General features: G+C 43.1%; 1 protein-coding gene across 1 annotated transcript in view; it reads right to left on the bottom strand.

Moving 5' to 3' along the window:
• Positions 1–7,154: 7,154 nt before the first annotated feature.
• The window catches only part of LOC109524437 (E3 ubiquitin-protein ligase RNF38-like), a 14,090-nt gene continuing 10,496 nt past the window's right edge, over positions 7,155–10,748 (bottom strand). Inside the window, exons 7-13 of the mRNA XM_019884338.1 lie at positions 10,293–10,484; positions 9,855–10,016; positions 9,676–9,779; positions 9,417–9,498; positions 9,218–9,339; positions 8,948–9,047; positions 7,155–8,017 (exon numbers count right to left, since the gene is read on the bottom strand). Coding sequence (XP_019739897.1) covers positions 7,955–8,017; positions 8,948–9,047; positions 9,218–9,339; positions 9,417–9,498; positions 9,676–9,779; positions 9,855–10,016; positions 10,293–10,484 — 825 coding nt within the window. The 3' untranslated portion in view covers positions 7,155–7,954. The remainder of the gene's footprint in view (positions 8,018–8,947; positions 9,048–9,217; positions 9,340–9,416; positions 9,499–9,675; positions 9,780–9,854; positions 10,017–10,292; positions 10,485–10,748) is intronic.

The following is a 10,748-nucleotide window of genomic DNA, read 5'->3' as shown; positions in this document are numbered from 1 at the left end:
GCTAAAAGAAAACATTTTGGGAGCTGTTAAAAAAAAAAAAAGCTTGAAAACAACTGTTGAAGACCCTGTAGAGTCGGGGTGTGAAACTCATTTTTTGTCACGGGCCACATTGTAGTTACCATGTCATTTCCATTGTCTGTGGAACCATAGAAATGTTTCATCAACAAATTAATGGATAACTACCGTGCCACTGAGTAAATGAATCAGGAATGACGGCCATCATTTTTATTGCACATTCACGTCATGGTGATGCAGTCGCAGCTGGTGGGTCAGAGGTCTGAATGGGCTTTTTGGAGGGGTGTGACAGTCTTTGCAAGAGTGAAAAATCTCAAGGCGCCCTCAGTCTGCACATTTCTTGGCCTCCCCTGAAGGCCCCTGTGGTGGTGAGGGGAGTGTGTGGGGGGGGGGGGGGTGGGGGGGGGGGGGGTGGACTCTACACGGAAATGAATGTGTGTCACTCAAAGTGTACACGCAGAAGCAGAGGGAAAAAAATCGGGGGTCAGCTGAGGTTGGAAAAGGGATTTGAGATGGTGGGGGAAAGTGCAAGAAAAAGCAAGGGTGACGGTATAACCTAGAATAATAAGTCAGTCATTTTAAAAGCTTGGAAGTCAATTCTCAAATTCAGGAGGAGCAATGTGGTTTTCGTCCCGGCCGTGGAACAGTGGACCAGGTCTACACCCTCTGCCATGTCCCCGAGAGTGCATGGGAATTTGCGCAACCTGGCTACATATATTTTGTGGACTTGGAGAAGACGTTCGAGCGTGTCCCTTGGGGAATTCTGTGGGTCGGGGGGAGCCATGATCTCCAACTTGTACTGGAGCGGTTCACATCCGATTGTGAAGCGCTTGGGATAAGCATCAGTACATCCAAATCTGAGACCATGTTCCTCAGTGGGAGGATGGTGGTCTCTACAGGTAAGGGATGAGAGATGAGATTCTGGCCCAAGTGAAGAAGTTTAAATATTTTGGTGTCTTGTTCACAAGTGAGGTCAGGATGGAGCATGAGATCGATGCAGCGTCCACATGAGATATTGACTCTGTATCAGTCTATTGTGGTGAAGAAGGAGCTGAGCTGAAAGGGGAATCTATCAATTTACCAGTCAATCTACGTTCATACCCTTACCTATGGTCACGAGCTGTGGGGCGAGACCAAACGAACAAGATCCCGGCATACTAGAGTTTGAAATGAGTGACTGGGCTATCCCTAGAAAGAGTGCGCAGCTCGGTGATCTGGGAAGGACTCAGTGTCAAGCCGCTGCTCCCTCACGTCGAGAGTTGCCAATTGAGGTAACTCGGGCATCTGATTAGGATGCCTCCTGGTCGCCTCCCTGGTGAGTTGTTCCAGGCATGTCCCACTGGCAGGAAGCCCCGGGGATGACCCAGAACACACTGGAGAGACTGTCTCCTGGCTGGCCTGGGAACACCTTGGGATCCCCTTCGAAAGAGCTGGAAAAAGTGACTGTGGAGAGGGAAGTTGATGGTTTGCAGTTCTGCCTCACAGTACAGAGGTGTCGGGCTCGATTCCGGGCTCCGGCCTTCCTGTATGGAGTTTGCATGTTCTCCCCATGCCTGCATGGGTTTTCTCCGGGTACTCTGGTGTCCTCCCACATTCCAAATGCATGCTGTCAATTTTCCCTACCCTGAACTGGTTGCTAGTCAATTGTAGGACACACGTAGAGAAACAACCCTTCCCGCTCTCACTCACACCTAGGGACAATTTAGTGCGTTCCATTAAGCTGCCATGCATGTTGTTTGAGGGTTTTATCAAACAGAGAGAGAGAGAGAGAGAGAGAGAGACCGACAGAGAGAGAATGTTTAGTTTGACAGTAAAGAGGTAAAATATTCACAACCTCTCTCAGCAGTACACCCTCAATAATAAATATATTATTAAATGAATATCACTTAGCGTCATTGTTTTATAAAGGCAGATTTAGGCTGTAGGTGTCCAAGTTAATTGTTTGCTTGCGCAGCAGACTGCCCTTTGAGTCATGCATTTCTCTTTGGACAAATGGAGTCATGAGAGCATATGTAACAACACGTCTCATCTGAACTCAGGTTCACATCATCACCACGCAACCAAGTGATTTCATGGCTGACGCATTCATGCACACAACACAAAATGAAGCCCGTCACAAGCAAGCCAATTGTATTAAGCTACCATCTCCTTCCATCAGAGACACTCCCCTGCAATCCCCTACCTGTCTCATCTAATGATCATTATCTATGCAGCCTAAAAGCAACCCAGGGGAACAGAGGGAGGCCAAACGCAATCACTCACTAAGAGCTCATTGTTAGGTCTCAACAGCAACACGGCACACACAACACATAAGACAAACAAGCAGCTACGAGCGTGACAATGTTTGTCATAACGGGGCCATCTCACACCAAGACCCGTTTCCATAGCAAACTATTTTAACTTGGGCCACATAATATAATTGTAGCGTGGTTTTTTTCTCATGTAACGTGTCAATTCGTATGTGAATTCTTTTAATAGCGTTATTGATAGTAAACATTCCCGACTACACACGTTGGCCACAACATTGGGTACACCTGAATCTAACGAGGGCAAATAAAATCAACCAATCAGTGAGAGGTGACAAAAGTACTCACATTCTAAATCCTGTCAGAGATATGAAAAGTGAAATAAAGTGGGAGAGAAGTGAATGGGACAGGAGAATTAAATCATTACCTTCCATTGCTCATTATGGAGAACGTGAGGTTACTCACCAACAGACGGACTCACCATTAACTACAGTTGATGGTTGACATTCAACCTTCGGATGCTGAAGTCAACTCATGTGATGTCATGATTGCGAGATTACAATTCCAGCCTGGTCAGTGAAGACTTCGGTCACATTCCTCTCATCTACGAACATTTTCACAAAACTTGGAGACTGTGAAATGAGAGAAAATATGACTCTGGACCTCCTGTATGCCAATGCAGAGAGCATAATTCTTGCCTCACTTCTCTGGGAAATACGTCGACAACCTCATACACCTTCAGACCAATTTATTTACATTCATTTTTATGTGCAGCACTTTATCTCAGCTGTGGTTGTAAAGTGCTCCAGAAATAATGTTGAGTGGAGTTGAGTTTATTTGAGTTACCTCTCTTTTTTTATGGCTTTGTTACACTGTGAAATTATCGGCGAAGCGGGTTGAAAAATGTTACGAGCCAAATTTGATGTAAGAAGAGTACACATCCGCTTTCAAATGTGGGGAATAATTGTAAAAAGTCATCAGGAAAATAAATACTCGACTACTCTAAGGTACAGATAATATAAAAACCTGCTGAAGTACAATGACAAAGTATTTATACTTCAATACTTTGTGCCACTAATGAAAACGCTACCGAAATAAATACTAATAATACTTCTCTCCAAGTCAGTACTACAATCATCAATATACTTCGTGTATAGTAACTTGCAGGGGCTGGAGCTGCAGTACAAAGTACGTCCCTGTTGCTCCCAGCTGTACAGTCATCCAGAGGAGGAAAAGTCCCTTTAGCCCACCAATGCAGACATGCGTCTCTTGGAATGACTGCAAGACTGGTAGCTTGTCATAACAAGTCATCGTTCTGATCCAATGGACAGAATCAGAATGACATGGCAAGAACTGCACCTCATAGTCTATTTTTTTTTTGTTTTTCATACTCCTTGGACTTCCTCCTCATGTTTGATTCGATTTTTATTTTGGCTATTGGTGAACTTTGTGTCCATTCTTATGTGCCCATGCTCAGTTTGTAAAATTATGCTCTCAAGTATTTCGTCTGACTGAGTTTGCAACGGAGAAAACTGTATAACTGGAAAAAAAAATCAACATGGCTGTAACATACATTACCTACAAACACATTTTCCTGAAGGATTCATGGGACAGTGCTGTCTCCAAGGCAGGCCTCCGACACAAAAAGCTTCTCACGTGATCTTCACTTGAGGGAGAAGAAAGCACTCAGAACACTGCAGCAGAATCCAAAGCTAGCAGCAATCTGACAGCCTTGGATACCAAACACATGTAGTGGGGAATAAACGTGACATTTACACCATAAACCATGTTCCGATGTCACAGTCAGGCTCATATCCAACGTGTGGGTTATTGAAAAAGCCTCGTCAGACCTCCGCCAAGGAAGCTCCCCATGAATAAGATGAATAAGAGCCTCCTCATGAACGACTCTTATGTTGTGCTATTCAGTATTTGACCAAAACAAAGATGTCAATATCAACTATGATAATGTAAAGACACTCACCTCTGTCATGCATCATCGGTTAATAGTGAGTACACAATTGATCATTTTAAAAATGAATATGGTTCCAAACTTCCGCTCACACAAATACGACAGTTCTGACAGTGAAAAAGTGAGATGCTCCAATTTGTATAAGGGCGTAAGTTCATCCAAATATGAGAACACATTCCATACAGCAGAACGGTGAAAAAGAAGAAAATTAGTTGATGAAAGGGGGCGTTTGTGATGTTAAAACCAGCTCTTCGTCAGTCACACTTTTGGACTCTAATTGGTTGTTCTTCCATGAGACAGGTGGTTTCGTAAAAATTAAGTTAGAGGCACAAGGTACAAGGCACAAGAGCCAGAGAAGGCAGGTTTGTTTTGTTTTTTTTCCACAGATTATTTTCCTCCTGTATTACTCTCAGGTCATAAGTGGTAGCTTTAGCAACTATGTTACAAAAAATTAAAAAAGAAAAAAGAAAAGATTGTTTACAGCAAAAGCTGTCGACATGGTGAAACACACGGCTGGAGATCTGCTGGAAAAATATTAGATTTTTTTTTGTCATAAAAAGAAATATGATAACCCATTTTTATAAACATGAAAAACTTCCATTCCCTTTTCTCTGAAACATTGGCTTACGATTAATCATCCTTTTATCAGTTACAATGAAAAAAAAAATCAATATTTCACAATTTGATACAGACGTTATCATGAAGGCCCTCATCAAAACTGACCCAAAGCCTACTGTGTATTCATGGAAAAAAGATTGGTATTATCTTCCAAAAAGCACCAAAGTAAGGTGATTTTTTTTTTTTTTACTTAACTCCCTGGAGATTATGGAGATGACTGAAGGCTTGTGTTGTCCATGTCGAGCATGTCCCAGTTTAGTTCGTAGTGTTTGTTAAACAATGTACATGTCATAAACAAGCATGGTGCACTCTGCCACCAAGCTCGTCCTCTCCTCTTTGGATAAAAGTCTTCACCTGGCGGTACCTCTCCCACTGAGACCTTCCCAACGTCTATATCCATATTAGTGTTCACTTTCCACGACGGTCTGTCTGTCTGTCAGTTTCGATTGTGTATACGTGTCCTCCTCCTACTCGGCTCGCTTTCGCGCACAAGTGTGTGACGCCATGGCAGTGATAGATTCTGACAGCAAGGGCAGCTCGCCATGCGACAAGGGAAATCCCCTTCAAATAAATGTTTCTCTCTCTCTGGCACACACACACACACACACACACACACACACACACACACACACACACACACACACACACACACACACACACACACACATACACACACTTTTCATTTAAAAAAACAACTTGGCAAACTGATGCTTGCATATTTAACCCTCACACTGCTGAGGGCAGGTGTATGCATTGTGATGGAAGAGAGGGAGACAGAGAGTGCTTGCTTGTGTCAGTGTGACCCTAAATGAAGCAGGCAGAGCTTCGTGCCCTCACTTTCTTTTTATATATCTACACAAGAGCACAATGGAGATTCCATGTAACATGTCAGTTTGGGACAGCGCACGCACACACACACAGTCTTGCATGTTAAACTGTGCAGGACAGAAGCACAAAATCAGAGTGCAGAACTGGGCAAAGTACAGCCCGGGGCCCACAACTGGCCCGCCCACAGTCTCTGAGTGGCACTCGCAGAGACCATGAAGTCAAAATAAAATGTAAATTATGCAATGTTTATATTTTGAATGTTGTGTTTTTGTTTTATGTGCACATAGGTGGGACAAGCACTGTAGCAAACAAGGGCTAAGACTTGTGTCTGCGGTGGTGGCAACTTATTAACCTTATTAACCTATACCGTGTATGTATATGTAGCATTTTATTGAAAGAAGACAATGTCTTTTTTCCTCAATACATTATATTAGCACATTCCAGTTTTTCAAAATTAATTGCCCACCCATCATCATCATAGATGATAATGTGTCATAACTACCAGTAATTGACATGTTGAGTCCAATGGTCTTAACCTCCATGGCAGAGGCTCCGTCGAACCCCTGAGACTGATTCACCAAACCCCGAGGGTTCGATTGAACCCAGGTTAAGAACCACTGTACCAGCGCTTAATTTTTTTTTTTCCATTTAAAACAGTCCTACACCACAACTTAGACCTAAATCTTTCAAAACCTTACATATTAGTCTACTGCCTAAACTGCAATTCATTAAGTTATAAACCAGCCATGTGAAGCCCTGAAGGTTCCATGTGAGTGTGACTAATAGTTTCTTTGTTGGCGCATTGGGATTTGTACATTTCCCCCTTGTGGAAAGATACTGTACCTTGAAGCTTACATCTGCTGTTTGACCTACAAGATAGCCAATAATATAGGCCTACTGTACACTACTGGATTGTGCAGTACGATGCTGCGTGTGTACTGTGTTGTGTCAAGCCAGGTGTGGACTGCCAGCCAAACATCTGTGTACTTGCGCATGACATTCACAGGGACTTAATGTGCCCTGGGGCATAATGTACAGTAATTCTAGGTTGAATATATAATGTGGATAAACCTTCAAAGGAATAGTTTTCTGACAAGTGAAAATAAGAAAGCTCAAAATCCGGCAGTTGTTGACAGATGGTAGTACAAAAAAACGTCAGCACCATCTTGAGGTAGCTTCAATGAAGCGCACCACTAAAAAAATAAAACAGGCAAAAGCACTACTCAAGTTATGGGTGCCCCCCCCCCCCAAAAAAAATCAATTGGAAAAATAGCAATGTAAAAACAAAATGAACACAGGATGAAAAATATACACCTCAAATGCTTACAGCAAGTGCTTGTTTTCTTATTTTTGGCACAGGCACCCTCGAACACTGCACCACCTTAATGCAAAAGGTCGGCCCTTTAAATCATCCCTGAGCCTCCGTTCCTAAAATGAAAGAGGACAGGGATGGGGGCTAATAAAAGTTTCCAACTTTAAAAAGTTCATATCAAGCCTTTTATTTGGTATACAGATATTCATACATTTATACAGTATACATATTGATATAGTGAGCTATCTATATAACATGTGCCACTGCAAAGTCACAATCATTCAAACTAAGAAAATAATGCATAATGTGCTTGCTTTAGTGCTGTGAAGCGCTTGTAATAAGTGGAGACAGGAATAAGGTAAATGCCAGGCAGGAACAGTTACTCGTGGTTAAAAGAATTACTAATTTATGATGAAGTGTCAACTTAACACAAAGAAACACAATTCTAGAGTGGCACCATGGACCCTTGAAGTCAAACTAGAGAAAAAGGAATCTCGTAATACACATCGTTATACTGTACATAACGACAAAGTGCAGGAACATACAAATGGAATGGCGCCAATCACTCATGAGAAGTTGCCATGACTTGACTCTGAGACACACACAGACACACATGCTCAAATGTCTTGTAACAATCACACACACAAACACACACACACACACACACCACCCTTTCTTTTCGAGGCTTGCACAGTAAAGCCGAACAAAATACATGTTACCTCTTATGGTGGGCACACCAACACACACAGCAATTAAGTATGGAAAGTAGGAAGGTTGTACCCTTAAAAAAAGAGAAAAAAAAGACAGCAGGGACACACACAATTAAATAGAAATAAAGAGGGAAACTGTTTGCCTGTTTTACTGTGTGTATACAATCATGTACATGTACGTAGAAGATGTGAAAGAGGCAGAGCAGGCAGTGCTGATAATGTCTAATAGACATTTATATTGAAGCGCATCATGTGATCACTCAGAGTCTCTCTGGACCTCGGAGGCGTCGGCCCTGCAAATGGGACATGTCCGATTGGCCTATGGAAAGAAAGGACAATTTTAATTCATGACAAAAACGCACAATTAAAACTATTTTGAAAATGGTATGTAGTCCTTCTATAGCATGGATTTTCACCTATTGCAGTTGGGTCTGGAATATATGCCCTGAAATAAATGGTGGCTCACTTACTGTAAAGGAAAATGGACTATTTATTGTTTGCAAAGAAACAGCTGAGTCTCTGGATCACTTGTCCACCAATAAAATGTGAAATTAAACAACCCAGTAAATCTGCCTGATTCTGAAAATATGTCCGTGAGTGAGCCGTTTTGAATTGCTACAACACTTTTAAATAATAGCCAGTTGTGGCGTTGTACGAGCGCCAGTGGTGTGAACATCTCTAAAAGGGGCATCAGCGTTTCAAATAGTCTCTAATACCACCACAAAAAGTCACTCGTTTTGTTGCTTGTTTTTTTTTTTTTGGTTTGTTGGTTTTTTTGTTTGTTTGTTTCTAATAGTTGAAAGAGGGGTCAAAAAAGTCGCTCAGTTGGCAAGACTGGGAAGCCACTTGCATTGTCATTTGCCACTTCCCCAGTTGTCATATTAACAGAAGCCTTACTTGCATAAAAGAGAACTGGCCCGTGATTTGTGATAAGTAGATAATACTGTGCTGTAAATGTGTCTTCAGCATTTGTGTATTTTAACTGAAGAATGTCATGTCAGACACTGGGACTTGTTTAAAATTATGAGGAAAAATGCATGAGGATACGATTCAATTCATATACAAACAGGCTCTGTGCATTTTTTCCTTTTAGCTGCTATAAAAATTAACCAAGGCTGGCAGACATGATGGATTGTTTCAGGTACAGTACAATACAATCCACAGATAGGCGGGAAGACGTTGTTTTAACGAGTAGTGCGTTGAGTTCCAAACAGTGCGAGTCAGCCAGCTCCACAGGGCGGGTACCTACCTTCAGCCACTTGTCGACACATTTGCCGTGGAATTCGTGGCTGCAGGGCAAAACTCGCAGCAGTTGTCGAGACTCAAAATCGCTCATACACACCACACACCTGCGAGATGACAACAAAAGCACAACAAACTTGGTGTGACCAAGGGAGTTTGGAAAGAGCTTCTATGGGAGATGTCTGCTTATGGAAATACTTTGAATGAGTGGTCACTGAAAGAATGTGCTTTCAATGAGTTCTTTAAAAAGGTGGGACGGTCTGGCGACTGCACTTACAGTGTTTGTTCAGACTGGTGGTTATTTGGGTTGAAGCGATAGGAAGGAAGCTGCTCAATGTCTCCCTTGGTAAGTCCTCTGAGTTTGGCCTCGCCGAGACGTTCAGCAAGATTGAGGAGGGCCTGCAACAGAAAATAGTTACTATCTGGGTGCAATTCAATAAATGAGGTGCATTTTTTAAACTGTCAAATCAACAAACCTCGTAATTTTCCACTTCTCCATCATCAACATCCAGCTCAAGACTGATTGCAGGGCCAGTCGGCTGGACCGGCAGCATCGACCTACAAAGAGGAAATTTTGAATTGTTCACGTCATGAATTCGTTTCAATTGAAAAACAGTCCTTGAGGTAAATTAGATTGCAATTCTGGGGTAGGGGGCACTTGACAAAGTGGGGAAATGGGTGTACTTTCTCGAAATGGGATGATGTTTTTCCAAACGAAAATGGAGTTTAACTTACAGAAAGTAAGGCAGGAGGCTGGGGTGATAAGGCGAAGGCGGTAGAGGCTGTTGCGAGCGGTACCTCCGGCCCGCAAGGCGACGGGGGATGAAGTTCGGGTAGGACTGGGAGACAATTGACATATATGTGTCAGCTTGACGGCATTTCATCAGCAAAGTGGAACTGGTCTTGGCACTCACCACTCCAAAGAACTCCTGGGGTAGAGGCTCATGGGAGAGGAAGTGGAGCTGTGTGGAGTGTGGGGTGAGGGCTGGGTGGGTGGCAGGGGGGTAGTGGAGTCCCGCACCCAAAGATAGATGCTCTCCCAACAGCTCTACGTCATTCTCTATCCTTTGTAAAGGCTGCAGCAAGAGGTAAAAAGAAAAATTGCATGTTCACATATTTAGGATTTTTTATTTTACCGACTTAAATTGATGCAACATTATAATTGCATGTGGCTTTCAGTAAAAACACATGGTCACAGACTACCGCCAGACATCTCATTTTGCAGGCGCATGTAAGCACCAAAGACTAGAAATTAAGTGAACCAACGAACATTTCCTTGATTTTCTTCAAATTCAAACAGGGGACGACGATCAAAATCTTATGGCCCCAAATAACTTGTCCTTTCTACTTACTGAACGCGCCTGCTGTGTGGTGTAGGGTCCAAACTGTCCAGGCTGTGGCAGCTGAGCTGGATGGTGGGAAAGGTGTGTGGGAGGATGTGGGAGGTGAGGAGGTGGGGGGAGGAGAAAGGCTGGGTCACTGGACAGCAGAGACGGGAATGGGTAGGGCATGGGGAGGTGCTGCACAGAACAAGTCTGCAGGACCTGGGAAGAATGATGAGATTTCAGAATATAAATGTCTGGGCAGAAATATCAAACAAAACGTGAAGAAGGCCTAGATCAGACATGGGCAAACTACGGCCCGCGGGCCGGATCCGGCCCGTTGGTCTTTTTAATCCGGCCCGCCGAAGGTTGGTACAGTACACAATTAAGGTTCGATGTAAATTATTGCATTCATTTCATTTGGACTTGTAATACAGGCATTTAAACGCCAGGTGGCGCAGTTACTTGAAGTCGCAGAGCACAAGG

This window comes from Hippocampus comes, unplaced genomic scaffold (assembly GCF_001891065.2).
Source record: "Hippocampus comes isolate QL1 unplaced genomic scaffold, H_comes_QL1_v1.1 scaffold156, whole genome shotgun sequence".
Classification (NCBI taxonomy): domain Eukaryota; kingdom Metazoa; phylum Chordata; class Actinopteri; order Syngnathiformes; family Syngnathidae; genus Hippocampus; species Hippocampus comes.
Note: the sequence above shows the minus strand (reverse complement) of the source record. Positions and strands in the feature narration are given on the sequence as shown.